Source organism: Octopus bimaculoides, chromosome 26 (genome assembly GCF_046866305.1).
Source record: "Octopus bimaculoides isolate indiv1 chromosome 26, ASM4686630v1, whole genome shotgun sequence".
Taxonomy (NCBI): Eukaryota; Metazoa; Mollusca; class Cephalopoda; order Octopoda; family Octopodidae; genus Octopus; species Octopus bimaculoides.
In genome coordinates, this window is record NC_142953.1 from 4,978,139 (window position 1) to 4,994,516 (window position 16,378).

The 16,378-nt window shown below is 37.4% G+C and overlaps 1 protein-coding gene across 6 annotated transcripts in view; it reads right to left on the minus strand.

Annotated features, from left to right (window-relative positions):
* Window positions 1–9,814: 9,814 nt before the first annotated feature.
* LOC106880674 (DNA repair protein RAD51 homolog 3) overlaps window positions 9,815–16,378 on the minus strand; it is a 108,006-nt gene continuing 101,442 nt past the window's right edge. For 4 of the 6 annotated variants that reach the window (XM_089342940.1, XM_014930724.3, XM_014930725.3 and 1 more), the window contains 6 exons: window positions 14,718–14,964; window positions 14,151–14,305; window positions 12,847–12,974; window positions 11,779–11,910; window positions 10,840–11,061; window positions 9,815–10,115 (listed from right to left, as the gene is read on the minus strand). In XM_089342940.1, the coding sequence (XP_089199066.1) occupies window positions 10,005–10,115; window positions 10,840–11,061; window positions 11,779–11,910; window positions 12,847–12,974; window positions 14,151–14,305; window positions 14,718–14,964 (995 nt within the window). In that variant the 3' untranslated portion in view covers window positions 9,815–10,004. Of the gene's footprint in view, window positions 10,116–10,839; window positions 11,062–11,778; window positions 11,911–12,846; window positions 12,975–14,150; window positions 14,306–14,717; window positions 14,965–15,657; window positions 15,798–16,378 lie in introns of those variants that run through there. The other 2 variants (XM_052977035.2, XM_089342942.1) reach the window with 2 other exon arrangements.

Genomic DNA, 16,378 nt, shown 5'->3' on the forward strand with positions numbered 1-16,378 from the left:
GTACTTAGTTTTTTAAAGCCTTGTACTTATGCTATTGGTCACTCTTGCCAAACTGCTAAGTCTGATTAATCTGTTGTGGCATTGTTTCTAAGGTTGGATGCCCTTCCTAATGCCAACCACTTAACAGAGTATGCTGGGTGCTTTTTATGTGCAACCGTTACAGGTGCACTTACACCGGCACCTGAAAGGACAAGCCTGTATGTGTGGAAGACAGCGATTTTACTTAGCTTGAAGTGTCTTATCCAACTGTAGAAACCATGCCAAAGCAGACATAGAGCCTGGCCAAGACCTCTGGCTCCTCTGTTCTTGTCAAGCCATCCAACCCATGCCAGCCTGGATAAAAGGACATTAAGTGATGATTATGATGTATATTCACTACATCGGTTACAGACATCATATCATACCTTGATACAGTGGAGACAGAGATCTCGTATTGACAGGCCACTGACATTAAATGCTAAGCACTTTTAATATGCAAATTAGTCACCCCAGTTCTTGGAAGCCACTCTATAACTGTTGAGTAAATAAACAGATTCGCTGCTTGTCTCTCTGGGATTTGTCAAAGTGATGTAAACATCTCTGATGTGAACTCAATAAAGTAAAAAAAATCAATTAACACTAATCATAATTTTTTTTTTTTTAAATCTATGGCGAATAGCTAAATTTGCCTTGTCTATATATCTACTACACAGGTTACACACACACACACACATATCCTGGTGTTGCCATCCGGTTTCACCAGTCCTCAGTCAAATCGTCCAACCCATGCTAGCATGGAAGGCGGACGTTAAACGATGATGATGATGTATATACATACACACAACGTAGAGAAAATAGTACTCAAATACTTGATCACAACTGTCCAACTGTATGTGTGTGTGTGTATATATATATATATATATATATATATATATGTAAAGGAGCACTCTGTTGGTTACGACAATGAGGGTCCCAGCTGATACGATCAACAGAACAGCTTGCTTGTGAAATTAACATGCAAGTGGCTGAACACTCCACGAACACGTGTACCCTACCCTTAATGTAGTTCTCAGGGAGATTCAGCATGACACAGAGTGAGACAAGGCTGGCCCTTTGAAATACAGGTACAAATGAAAAAATGAATATATATATATATAAAATCCAATTCAGAATGTAAAGAATGAATTTAGCAAATCTTAATTATTAGTTACAATTGTTTCAGTATCACGCTATTTCTAATGACATTGCACATGATTTCTTGTAAAAAGTTACACAATATATACATGAGTATATATATATATATATAGACATATATATATATATATATATATATATATATATAGACATATATATATATATATATATATATATATATATATATATATAGACATATATATATATATATATATATATATATATATAAAGACAAAGAATGGAGAATTAGACATCTTTAATCAACTTACGCACGTTCCAGATAGGTGGATAAATTACATAATTCCAAGATGTAATCAATATGGCCTACATTAATTACAAGAATACACACACACACACGAAATAAAAATGGAAGTCAAACTGTTTATAACTGTGAGGGAGAAGAATGTACAAGTTGCTTTTTTTTAATTGTTATTCTTTCAGTTATCATTATTATTATTATTATTAATATCATTATTATTATTAAAATGGTGAAATGATGTATACATTTTTATATTTTACAACTCTTCTTTTTTCTCACAAACTGCGAAGTTGCTGTTTATTTGTATACCATTATTATTATTATTATTATTATTACTGTTATTATTAATATTATTATCAATATTACTTCTTAACTCAGGACATTTGGTCTTTTAAAGATCTCATTGTAAAACTTTGGGGACATTTGTGTGGGGTGGGGTGGAGGGTTATCAAAGAGGCAGAGAGATAGATAAAAAAGAAAAGAGAGAAAAAATGGAAAAGAATGTTTGAGTGTATGTACGTGTATGTGTGTGCATATGCATGTGTATGTGTGTGTGTGAGAGAGAGAGAGAGGGAGGGAGTATTCTTTTGTGTGTATGAGAGAGAAGAAAAATAATAGAAAGATGACAAGAATGAGAGAGAGAGAGTGAGAGATGTGTGATGTGTTTAGTTTAATGTTGTGCCATTGGAAGCGTGAGCATTGCTGAAAGAATAAAAATTTAGTGTTTAGAAGTGTGCAATTGTAGATTTGTAAGGTGATTACAAAAAAAAAAAAAGAAAAGAAAAGAAAATTCTACAAAAAAAAGAAAAACAATGTATGTAAAATGGAAAAAAAAAAAGATGATGATGCTGATGCTAATGATGATGATAATAAACGAATTGATCAAAATGAAAACCAGATACATTTGGCATGTTTTCTGTCTATATCTTTAGATGTCTTTACTGGATCATTCCATCCTCCAAGTTCAAATCCTTGTCAAGAACAACTTTACCGTTCCCTTCCAGAGTTAATAAGCACAGAAACTAACTAAAAGAGTGGATTGGTATCAAACCAGATACCTTTTGGTGGATCTTTCTAACAGAGGCCACTCTGTTCAAAAGGCATTTAGGCTAAGTCTACAGACTGAAGATAGCTTCCTATTGTCAATCTCAGATGCACTGAAAACGGACATGGGCACAGTTTTTCCTCATCACTAAATGATAACAAAAACCAGGCATACGCACATGCACTCAGCCACATTCAAATACACACAGGTAGCACACACACACACACACACCTCGGCGGAATTTGAACTCAGAACGTAACGGAAGACGAACTACGGCTAAGCATTTCGCCCGGCATGCTAATGTTTCTGCCAGCTCACCACCTTAATGTGCTCAATGTTTCTGCCGGCTCACTGCCTTCAAACTGAGAAAGAAATATTGCAAATTGTCCAGACATAATCAAGGGTTGGAACGAAAAAAACATACACTGATAGACATTGCAATCCCTCCTGACCAAAAAGAATTGGTGGGGGGGGGGAGTGTCAAAATGTAAGGATCTTGGTGGAAACAGTACCAATAATAACTAAAGTGTGACATATAATAGAAGAAAAATATATGAACAGGGAAGGCTGTGCAGTAAGAAGTTAGCCTCCCAGCAACATGGTACTGAGTTCAATTACACTGCATGGCCCCTTAAGTAAGAGGCTTCTGCTATAGCTCCAGGCTAACCAAAGCTTTAAGAATGAATTTGGTGGACAGAAACATAAAAAAAGGCCATTGTGTGTGTGTTTGTCTTCCACCAATGCTTGACAACTAGTGTTGATTTGCTTCCAGTCCTGTAACTTAGCAGTTTGGCAAAAGAAGAAATACTAGGCTTAAAACATATGTACTGGGGTTGATTCTTTCGACTACAACCCTTCGAGGTGGTACTCCAGCATGGCTGCAGTTCAATAACTAAAATGAATAAAAGATAAAAACATAGAAGCCACACCAGGGTTTACAACATTGCACACCGTCCAGAAATCGATTTGTTAAGAACAGCCCACATCCTGTGAAGGACATTATTGATTCAATAATACAACCCAACTAGGAAAATCTTCTTCCCTGACACCTGCTCAATATATAACGAGTGCCTAATAAAATAAAACAACACATTTCACACATCAAGTTTAAAACCCAATAATATAACGACTTACATTACACAAATCATGCAGCAGAGCAAACACAGATATAACACAAGAAACAAAACAGGTTAAATCACCATAGCAAAACAGAGTGATACAGTGCACTAACAAGAGGAGTCTATGTTCATCTAACTTCCACAAAAACACAAACATACAATGTTATACACATCTCAGCAACACAGAGATGCGCTGGGTGATGCAGGAGAAACTCACATGAAATTATCAAAGCAATAATAATAAAAATAATAATGGTTTCTTATATTTGCCACCAGGGCTCACATAAAACAACATTAAATGACACGCAACAACATAAAAGACAAAAACAGGACGATACAATGGGTTTTACAGCATGTAAACAATATATATGACAATAACAAATTAAAGCTCCCAATAGGGGAGACGCTTTAAGGTCCTCATGGAAAAACCTACAAAAGCCACAGGTGCCTGATCAACAGGGCAAGAGCCCTTCTTTTATTTCTCACAGGTGTATGCTCAGAATTGGTCCTTTCACACTGGTCATTCTTCCAGCATTCACCCACCTTTCAACAAACTTGCTAAATGGCAACACTTCCCTCTCCACCCTCCACTTCCTTTTCAAGTGAAACTTGAAAAGGTTGACGAAGGCTTGGCCAAAGAGGAAAGTGTCTGTCTTTAGCCCTTTCAAATGAGTCCACCATGCTACCTCTTTCGCTACAGCCACTAGACAAATAAGAATAGCTTGCCCCTCCCAGCCAAAAGAGGGTGGTGGGGCAATCGTCACAATGGATTCATAGCTGGATCCGTGCTACACATGACAGCAGGTATTTGACATATAACCACAGGTCAGCAATACTCAGGCACTGGACTAAGGTCTGCAGAATGGTTTCATCGCTCTGGGCACACCTCAGGCAGGCCTGGCTGACAGCACTTCCGTGCCTGTAAAGTTTAATTTGAACAGGCAGCATCCCTCAGTAGCACTACCAGGCAAGGGATTTCTGGAAGTTATCCATAGACCCAGGCCTGAAAGTTCTTTGATTTAGACCGGTTAGATGGTGTTCATCAACGCCCAGAGTTTCCCTTAGAATGTCATTACACTTTCTCTCCACTAGCCCTCTATAGAATGCTAGAGTGGAATTACCACCGACTGCATTGCCCACCTGGTGGAGGGCTGTGAGCACTTGGTCTATGCCTAATCCAGGTTTGCATGGTTATTCCAGTAATGGTGTTAAATATTTACCCAGAAATAGAATTGGCATTTTCTGCAAGTCACATTGCCTCAATAAATGCATCATATTATTATCATATATCATCGCCACCATCATCATTTAACGTGTTTCCCATGCTGGTATGGGTTGGATGGTTTGACAGGAGCTGGCAAGCCAGAGAGCTGCACCAGACTCCAATTGTCTGTTTTGGCATAGATTTTTTACAAGACACAAGCATGGTGCTTTTTACGTGGAGCCAGCACGTGAGATGTTGATCAAATACTGAAGTTTCAGACAGAAATATAACGAATATATGGTGATGATGGTGTCGTGGTGGTCAGCATCGGTAAACCCAAACACGAGCTCAAATACAGCTACCAATTCCACATACGTTTTTAATTATTATTCTAGTTTAATTTTAATCTAAACACCGAGATTCAAAAGCATCCGAGCGCAATGAATCTAAGGGACTTAATTCCTGTAATCAAGAGTTATCTTTCTTACACTAAATTTTTGACTTTTCCTAATAGAATAAATAGCGAAGATCCTTATTATAAGGGCCGTATTTACTTGTGTAAACATCGTATTGTTTTATGTTTTGAATTTTATTAAAACAAAAGTGGGGTGTGGCTTCGGAGCAGAGGTAAAACTATGACGAGAACTACCAAGATTTTGTACTAAATTAACGATGCAGCTTATATATACAAGTAAATATAGCGTCATCATCGTGTATCGTTCACTTTCCATCCATGGGCCAGACGAATTTAAACGGGGTAGAATTCTTACGGTCGGTTGCCTTTCCTCTCACCAACTCTCACCTGTTTTCATGCAAAATTTCACGTTGGCTCTTTGTTCGAAGTTCCTGTCCATGACAAAAATTGCACACTACACTACAGCATACGCATGATCACAAAAACACAAATTTCACAACTTGTGAAGTAAATGCAGAGATGTCACACTCGACACACTGCCTCATGAAGGTCCCTGCTAGTTCTCACTGCACACGCAACCGTGTGCTGCCATCTGTTGGCGCGCTACAGAAGAACTTTTTGATACCGCCTCATACAAATAAAACAATCTAAAAACACAAGACACTGTGTCTATACAGTAAATATCTAATCAAATAAATAACCCCCCAAAACATGTGCTCTACAGGCAGGATGGATACCCAACAGAACACAATTAGCATTACACACGCAACGCACTAATTCAACAAAACACTTCAACCAAATCCCACAACGGATGCAACATATTACTAGGAAGAGGTTGCGCTCCCCAAACAAAAAACACACAATGCTACACACACCCCAGCAACACAACGGTGTAGCAGGTGATGCAGTTGAAATTTGCATTAAACTACCAAATCTTTAATAGTAATGATAATAGTGCAGCTCCAGAAAATAATGTAATTAAGGGCAGCTGAGATGCTTAGGTTACTTGTTGTAGCTTGATGTTAGGAATTTTCCTGTTCCAACAGCTTAATCTGTTGTGTGTATACGAAATAAAACAAAATCCCTTCTTGCTTTAACCAAGAAAATTATTAAGCTAGATGGGAACAATAATACTAAAATAAATATCTATGCAATATTGCTGTATCAGGTAATATGTTACAGGATGGATATGAAAACCTATTACTAGAAACAGGGCAAGATAAATTCCTCAAGAACAAAACACACAAACCAGTCCAGGAATCAAATTCACAACCACATGATCGTGAGCCCAATGCTGTAACCACTGAGCCATGAACGTTCCTTTTACATGTAATAACAATCCTTTCTACTATGGACACAAGGCCTGAGATTTTAGGGGAGGTGGTTAGTCACTCATATCAACCCCAGTGCTTGACTGGTAATTATGGTGGAATATGAATGTTTGTGCGATAATGATTCTGACAGCTTGCTACCTTTACAAGTAGTAATAATAATGTTGAAGTAAATAATATTATGGAATGAGGCTAGGTAGGAGAGACTGTCTGGATCACAATTAACCCATAGTAGTGAGCACCAGAGGCAAAAATTAGCATATGGGGGCGCCCGATTTTGCATACAGGACCTGAGGTGATTTTTTGGAGACAAAATGGGTCTTGTATGCCATTAAATATAATACCAATTAAAAATAAAACGAGGAGTTACGGAACATCATTCCTTTCGGTTTTACACAAGAATAGGGAGGTTTAAACACTTGAATAGTACAAAGACAGACCCCAATTTCACCAGCTTCGTATAGGGGACCGGGGGCTATTTCCTTTCTTTTCAGACATTCAGATTGGGGAGGATGTCTTACGCCATCAAATATGAGAGAGGAATAGATAGTTAGATCGATATATACACCGTATTTGATGGCATAAAAGATGCACACCTATATAAGACAAACCACAAGGACTTCGTCAACGTATATTCGGGGGGAAAAGAAAGAGCTTTTAGTACACTAGAGCCATGTAATAGAGGTACAATTTCGCATGTAGGACCGGAAGTGACTTTTTCAGACAGTTTTTCGTCTTTTTTTTTTGTTTTTTTTAGGGTGAGTTCGTCTTATAAGCTATTGAATACGGTAATACAAGCAACGAACAGACACGGTAACAAAATGTCTGTAAAAGTAATGACAAGGAGTAGTTAATAGTGTAATAAATCAATAAAGAACTATATGAACCCCCAAACACTGCAACAATTCGTAGATACTTAATTGAGGGTAATCTTCAAGTTTAGGGGGATAAAAAAAAAAAATTCAAGGGAAGTAACTGAACGTCTTAACAGTATTCTCCGTACATCTCTGTTTATAAATAAATCACACACGTGATTTGATTGGGGTTAGGGTTAGGGTGTGATTTATTTATAAACAGCTAGAAGAAAACGGATAATACTGGTAAGTCGTTCAGTTATTTCCCTTGAATATTTTTTTTTTTATCCCCCTAAACTTGAAGATTACCCTTAATTGAGTAAGTCAAACATAACATAAACTAGGATAGAATACACACACCCGGTGTTTATGGTTAGGGTTCGGTCGAAAGCGAATGGTGTCCGTATTTTTTTACCCCCGCCATTAAGTCTTTGATAAAATTCTTAAATCTCTTAACAAAGTTTATCAGAATATTTAATTGTGAAAAACACTTGGCAAATGGAAGAAAAATATAGTAATATCCATTTAAAGATTGTTATCAGACAAATAACGAATGTTTTTCGAGACTTTTCTATTTTACTGCCCGTGACAGTTCGATATTAACAAAAAAAAAAAAAAAAAAAAAACTAAAAACCGTGTTAGTAATATGATAGATGCAAAAACATTTATAATTAAATAGTTAGATTAATTTAACAGATATTTTTTCACTGAAAATTTTAAATGCAGACATAAAGTAACATATTATGCGAAAACTGTGCAAATTACATACCTTGCTCGTCGAATTCTGTCAGAGTTTGTAATCCGATACCTGTAATGGCAAAGTTTGGTTGGAACTGGGCAGACGTGACTTTAAAAACAAGGGACGCTACTCTTGCAAAGTTAATGAAAGTATTATCCAAAAACGAGTTACGTCCCTTGTTTATGTAACTTCCTTTTCACAGTTATATGCGACTTGTGGTGTGCAGGACCTTTTGACTGGTGCGCCTAAAGAAAAGCTACCTTGGGAAACAGTTGCCTATGCTTGATCTATAGTCAACAGCATACAAGTGCCGTGCGCACACGTATATACACAAACATTGGTTTGCTTAACTTAACCACAACAGACAAATAAAAGGACAAATCTAATTTTAGTAAGAACTGAACATGTCTGGTCAGAAATTTGCTTCCCAATCACGTGGTCTAAGGTCCAGCACCATAAGCAAATGTCTTATACTTTGACCCTGGGTCGATCAAAGCCTTGTGAGTGGATTTGGTAAATAGAAACTGAAAGACGCCCATCATATACATATACACATACAAGGGGGTGCTGAAAAGTCCCTGGCTTTCGGTAAAAGAAAATACAGGAGGATCACTTAGTTATGATTTTATTCAACATATCCCCTTCTCGGATTCCCACACTTATTGCAGTGGTCCTTCAGTTTTTTTAAGCCCTGTAAAAGAACTTGGAAGGTTGGACTTCCAACCAGTTCCTTTTGCAATATCCTTAAAGACAGGAACTTTCAGCACCCCCTCTTACATACATATATGTATGTGTGTGTGTACACATCCTTTTGATATATATATATATATGTGTGTGTGTGTGTCTATATATTTATATATAGAAGAAATATAAATTTTATTAAAAATAATATTACTAACCGACAAGAATAAAGCACCACAAAAAAGGTAGAATTATAAATATACAAAGCGGACGTACAAGAATGTTAATATTCAGTGAAGCTCTACATAGCACCAATAGCTTACCAGCTGCTATTTCTAGCAATGATCATACTTCGTGTACATCCGCTTTCTATATATATATACCATCATCATCATCATTTAACATCCAACTTCCATGCTGGCATGGGTTGGACGGTTTGACAGGAGCCAACCCGATAGAAGACTACACCAAGCTTTTGAGTTTGTTTTGGTATAGTTTTTACAGCTGGATGCCCTTTCTAACACCAACCACCCTGAAGAGTGGACTGAGGGCTTTTTACGTGGCACTAGCACAGGCGAGGTCAGTTTTGGCATGGTTTTTTATAGCTGGATGCCCTTCCAAATGCCAACCACTTCACAATGTGGACTCAACACTTCTTACACAGCACCAGCAGGGTCACCAAGTAACTTGCAAGACAAGGAATCTAAAAGCATTGTGTCCCACCCACATCTGGCCATATATATATATATATATATATATCTATGTGTTTGTTTTTGCATTTTCATTTGTCCCCCAACACTGACAACTGGTGTTGGTTTCTTTACATCCCTATAACTTAATAGTTTGGCAAAAGAGACCATGGGAACAAGTACCAAATACTGCACTTAAAAATATTGGTTTCGATTTGCTTGCCTAAGCCCTTCAAAATAATGCCCCCACATGGCCACAGTCCCATGATTGAAACAAGTAAAAAAGATAAAAACTGTAAGATTGAATTTGAGGCAGACAAGAGAAAAAGCCCTATTTAGAGTTCAGTCTCACTTTATTATCCCATAATTTCTATTTTGTTATACATTTAAATAAAATAAAATTTATAATACATGTCAGTGTGTATATATACAATTTATTAGATCTCAAAAGTAATTATTTATGTTCACAATTTCATAAAAGAGTCTCCATCATTTGTCAAACTGTTTTCTGACGTTTTGTGGCTGGTTCTTCAGCTGCGGCAATCACACCATGTTCCGGTTCCTTTCCTGTTGGGTCATGGTTGACCACATCACGAATACCACCCATCTGTAAAGACAAATAATGATTACCTTCGTTAAATACAAAAAATACACTATACATATATATTCATCATCATCATCAACATCATTGTCATCGTTTAACATTCGCTTTCCATGCTGGCATGGGTTGGACGATTTGACTGAGGGCTGGAAAGCCAGAAGGCTGTACCAGGCTCCAATCTGATCTGGCAAAGTTTCTACAGCTGGATGCCCTTCCTAATGCCAACCACTCCGAGAGTGTACTGGGTGCTTTTTACGTGCCACCGGCACGAGGGCCAGTCAAGGAGTACTGGCATCAACCACACTTGAACGGTACTTTTTACTGTCTTTGACAGCAGGTTTGCCCAGTGTTGACCTGTGGTTAAACAACAACAACAATAATGAAACCCAAAATAATATTAGCCATTTCCTCTCAATCAGTGGGTCTCAACCAGGGTCTATATGATTCTTGGGGGTCCATATGGCCCTTGGAAGTCCATGTAAGATTTTGCTGTTAAAATTTATCTGCAATAAAATTGGTTACACTTCTAAGATCATAAAATATTTTAATGACTTTTTTTAAATACAATTCTTCATAATATTTGATTTTGAAATTACAATGGGATTTTTTAGACATCAAATGGCTAGGAAGGTCCACTCAAGTAAAAGGGGTCCACAGGTAAAAATGGCTAAGAACCACTGATGTAGAAAGAGAGAGAGAGAGAGAGAGAGAGAAAGAGAGAAAGACTTACAGTTATCTGAAAGGAAACAACGTCCTCCTTGTGTTCAGGTGATTTGTACAGCAATGCCTTTCTCTGGTTGTCTTTCCAGTAGAGGATGATACGTATGGTAGAGATGTGAGCCCAACTCTCCCCTAGGGCAGGGACCATGTTTTGAGTTGTGTCACTTATGTTCATGTAGCTGGAAGAGCTGTTATTGTTTATGCGGGTGGTCATTTGGTTTGTTAACACAACCTGGAGGAAGGTGTGTGTGCACACACACACATAAAGGTAAAAAAAAAAAAAGGACTCGTTAGTTCAAATCATCATCATCATCATCATTAACACCATCACCATTGTTATCATCATTATCATTATCATCATCATTCACCGTTTTTTTCCATGTTTGCATGGGTCGGGCAGAGTTTATTTGAAACAGACTTTTTATGACTGGATGCTTTTCCTGCCACCAACCTAATGGTTCTGCCAGCTCACTGCTTAAGAAATAAAGATAATCCTTTCTACTATAGCTACAAGGCCTGAAATTTAGGGGAGGGGGCTAGTTGATTACACTGACCCCAGTGTTCCACTGGTACTTATTTCATCAACCCCGAAAGGATGACATGCAAAGTTGACCTTGGCAGAATTTGAACTCAGATCATAAGGACTGATGAAATACCGCTAAGAAGTTTGTCCAGTGTGCTAACGATTTTGCCAGCTTGACACCTAAGATATAATATATAACAACATCATCATCATTAAACAAGGTGCAAGAGATATTTAAGAACACATTTTAAAATTTTTGTCTCTAATTTAGCAAAAACCAAATATATTTTGATAAAAATTTGTACACGTTTTCAATAAGCTTTCTTATAAGATTATTTTATGAATCTGCCTTCAGCTTTGAAGACTGCTTCAATGCAGGGAGAGAAATGTTAATTATTATAATAATAATAAACAGCTGATATTTACCGCTAACGTATGTTTGTTGGCAATTTGGATGAGACTTTGGGCAATGGTTGTTAACAAACAAGTCCTGAGTCTGATGTCTTCAAAGTCATGACGAAAATGAAAAGCTATACTATCAATGATGACCAGTTTCACCTAAAAAATAGAATAAAAACCAATATGTTAATGAAATATTTCATAAAACCATCAGCATCATCACTATCAACATCACTGCTAGCATCAGTGTTGTCATCTTCATCACCGCCTTACTAATTATCATCATCACCTTGCTAATTATCATCACCACCAATTCACTGCCCTACATTTTTCCTAAATATTATCAGATAAAATATGAACCTCTACATAATAATTCGAAAGACCTAAGCTCCATGTGGCTCTCCCACCAACTCCTAAGCCATTGACCAAGCCACCACTCTCCTCCCCTCTCTATGAACACCTATAAACAAAATTCCACTTACCCCTCATCTACCCAAGACTGTTCATTCTCCCAGTGAAACACATTCACTTACAATTTCCAGACCTCACACTCTGGACCCACAGCCACTCTGATCTTTCTCGCACCAACCTCTTAGCTCCATAGCACCTAGCCATAACACAATCCAGACCATTCAAACGATAATGTTGATGATTATGACGATGGTGATGGTGATGGTGATGATGCCAATGACAGCAATGATGATAAAGACTACAATGCTGGTGCCACAGAAAAAAAGCACCTGTGCCAGCGTCACATAAGTGTACCCATGCCAGTACCACGTAAAAAGTACCCACACTAGTGGTACATGGAAAGCATCCATGCCAGTCCCACAAAAGAAGAACCCATACCAATGGCACATGACAGGCACCCACGCCAGTGCCATTTTCAGAGTAACCAGTACCCTCTGTAAAATGGTTGGCATTGTGAGGAACATCCAGCTATAGAAATCTTGCCAAAACAGACAACTGGAGCCTGGTGCCAGCTCCTATCAAACCATCCAACCCATGCCAGCATGGAAAACAGACATTAAATGATGACGATAATGACCTTCAGTGAAATAAGAACATAATATGAACAAAGAATGATAGGGTTACCTTAGGACGGTCCTTAATGAGTTCTGAAAGCAGGTGTATGATAGCCAGGAGTTCTACATAATCCCGACAACGGAAGTAATGGATACCGTTTAGTACTTGGTCAGTGGTGAATGTGACAGGAGTGTCTCCTGAAATATATAAAGTAATGGTTGCTTAGCAACACGAACCCAGAACTAAACACCAACCACTTAAAAGTTCTTCAACAGCCAACCAGAATACTTACATCACCATCATCCCTGTTTTAACGTCCACTTTGGCATGCTTGTCGGAAAGAATTTACTGAGTCAGATCTTCCACAGCTGGTTGCCCTTCTGTCACCAATGTTTACCTGTTTCCAAGCAAGGTGGAAATTTCCCCGTGGTCAAAGTGGTGAGGAAGGATCTTCAGATGTCGGGCTTCACAGATGTAATATCAATGGACCAAGACTTCTATGCTTGAGAAGACATATCAAGCTAAGTAAAACCATGGCCATCTCTGCATACAGGCATGTCTCTCTCTCAGCCTAGAGACCCTAGTCTTATAGGCTCGTGGGTGTTGGTGCAAAATTAAAGCAACCGTGCCAGTGTCACATAAAAGTGCCCCATGCTGGTGCCACGTAAAAGCACTTAGTACACTCTGCTAAATGGTTGGCATTAGCAAAGGTTATCCAACCACAGAAACCATGCCAAAACGGACAGCTGGAGCCCAGGCAACACTACAGCAGGCCAGCTCCTGTCAAACCGTCCAACCCATGCCAGCAGGATGAACAAATGTTAAACGATGACGGACACTTCTATGATGTTGACACTCAGAGCTGTTACACAATGGTAGTACACGGAGACACAAACAAACACCCACACTCACACACATATACATATATTCATATATATATATATATATATATATGGCAACACCATAGTTCCTGAGTCTGCCAGACAAGTTTACTGGGCAGCCCTGTTTCACAGGACCTTGCACCGTAACAGTATTAATGAACTCGTGTCATTTATCTTAATTAAACAGGTACATGTGAAACATGTCTAAACCATGACGAGCATTGAAAATGGTTGTATGAGGATGATGATGATGGTGATGATGATGATAATGATGATGATGATGGTGACGATGATAATGATGATAAGAGTGATGATGACGATGATAGCGATGACAATGATGATGATAAAGATGACGATGATGATGACAACAATGATGATGATGATGATGATGACAACGACGACAATGATGATGATAAAGATGACGAAGAAGATGATGACGACAATGATGATGATGATGATGATGACAACGACGACGATGATGATTCTACTCACCCTCCGTATTGAGATTCTGGCAATGGCGAACAGTCACCTCAGCAATGTCCTGAAGTCTTTCGACAATAAAACTGCCTTCTGTGTCTACGTAGATGGCTTCTCCTTCCACACCACCAAAACATTCAGGAATCTGGACATCAACAGCCAGTTGCATGCTGGGAGAAATTCAAATAAAAAGACAGAATTAATTGTCGCAGATATTAGCTTCAGAAATGTTAAGAATTCCATTGAGATTTTGATTGATAGATATATGGGGGTGATGGTATAACCCCAAAAATATATTCTGTTAGAATGTATACACACACACACACACATACACACTATTAACATAATTTCTTTTTTTTTAAGGTTTCATTTTCTGTGCTTGCATAGGTCAGGCCCGAGAGGACTTTTTAGAGCAATGTCTTCTGGGGTGGATACCATTTCCAACAGCAACTGCTTTCATCACTTATTGTGGCACCCAGGTATTTATTCTGAACCCCACTCACCCACACATACACACAAACAGACACAGACACACACACATACATGCACATAGACAAACATAAAGAACGAAAAACCAGTTACCACATTTGGGTTTTACCAATGCCTGGAGCCCCGCAGAACTCAGTAATCTTGCCCAATGGTATACCGCCACTCAGCATGGAATCCAATTTCTCAGAAAATGTCACAATATTCTGCAAGTTCTGTTCTTTGAGTAATAAATCAAAAGCTGACACAGTGTTTCCACCAGAAGTCACAGTTTTTAAAGGAGCACCATTCTTGTGTATACAGTTCAGAATTTCCATGGCTTCTTCATGGCGTATCTCCAAATCTATGGACAAAGTCAATAAAAAAACAGCATCAATATATATATATATATATATATATATATATATATATACATATATATCATAATCATCATCATTTAATGTCTGTTGTCCATGCTGGCATGGGATGGCCGGTTTGACTGGGCTAGCACGCTGGAAGGCTGCACCAGACTCCAGTCTGATTTGACATGGTTTTCTATGGTTTTCAGCGAAGTATACGTGTGGAGATGTATAGATATATATACATATATATATATATATGTATATATATATATATATATATATATATATATATATATATATATATATATATATATATGTATATTATACATATATATATATGTATATATATATATATATATATATATATATATATGTATATTATACATATACATACATATATGCAGATATATATATACATACATATATACATACATATATGCATATATATATATACATACATATATACATATATGTATATATATATATATATATACATACATACATATATACATATATATATATAGATACATAAATATGTGTATGTGTATGTATATATATGTATATATATATATATATATATATATATATATATATATATATATATATATATATATGATAGGCTCTATGCAGTTTCCATCTACCAAATTCATTCAAGAGGCATTGTTCATTGTAGATCTATAGAAGGAAACACTTGCCCAAGATGTCACACTGTAGGACTGAACCTAGAATCATCTACTTGTAAAGTGAGCTCCTTAACCACACGGCCATGCTGGCATTTGAGAATAAAATAATAAAATGTTTTCTTGTTAAACATCCAACACCACTCTGGGGTAGAGTGAAGATGAAGTGGGCATGGAAGAAATAGCTAACAGGACAAAAAAGGAAGTAAAAATGTTTAAGGGGTGAAGAACCATTTCATGGCTACACAACTTGCCCATCCCTGACAAAATGTCAGCATGAATCTTTGCAGTGGACTTGGCTGTCAGCCAGATCCAATCCATTCCGGCTCTCCTATATGCAAACAGTAACAGCTGTTTGACATCATTTAGTAATGTTAGGTCGTTAGAAGGAGTTTCAGGTGGAAAAAAACAAAAAGCGTTTCGAGTCTCCTTTTTGTGTGTTACAAAGGAAACATAAATAGATGAATATGAGTAACGAAAAAACACTAACAATGAAGAGAGAGAGAGAGAGAGAAAGGGATTGGTGTGTGTGAGGAAGAGTGAACAATATAAGCCACATGATGCAAATTACAAAAGCAATTTACATTAGAATGTAAAAGTCCACACATACAAACACATATATATATGTATATATACACAATGAACTACATGACAATCAGATGTGATCTAGTAGAAGCATGTGCACATACTTATGGAAGGAAAACTTAGACAAATATACCCATACACACACACAAAT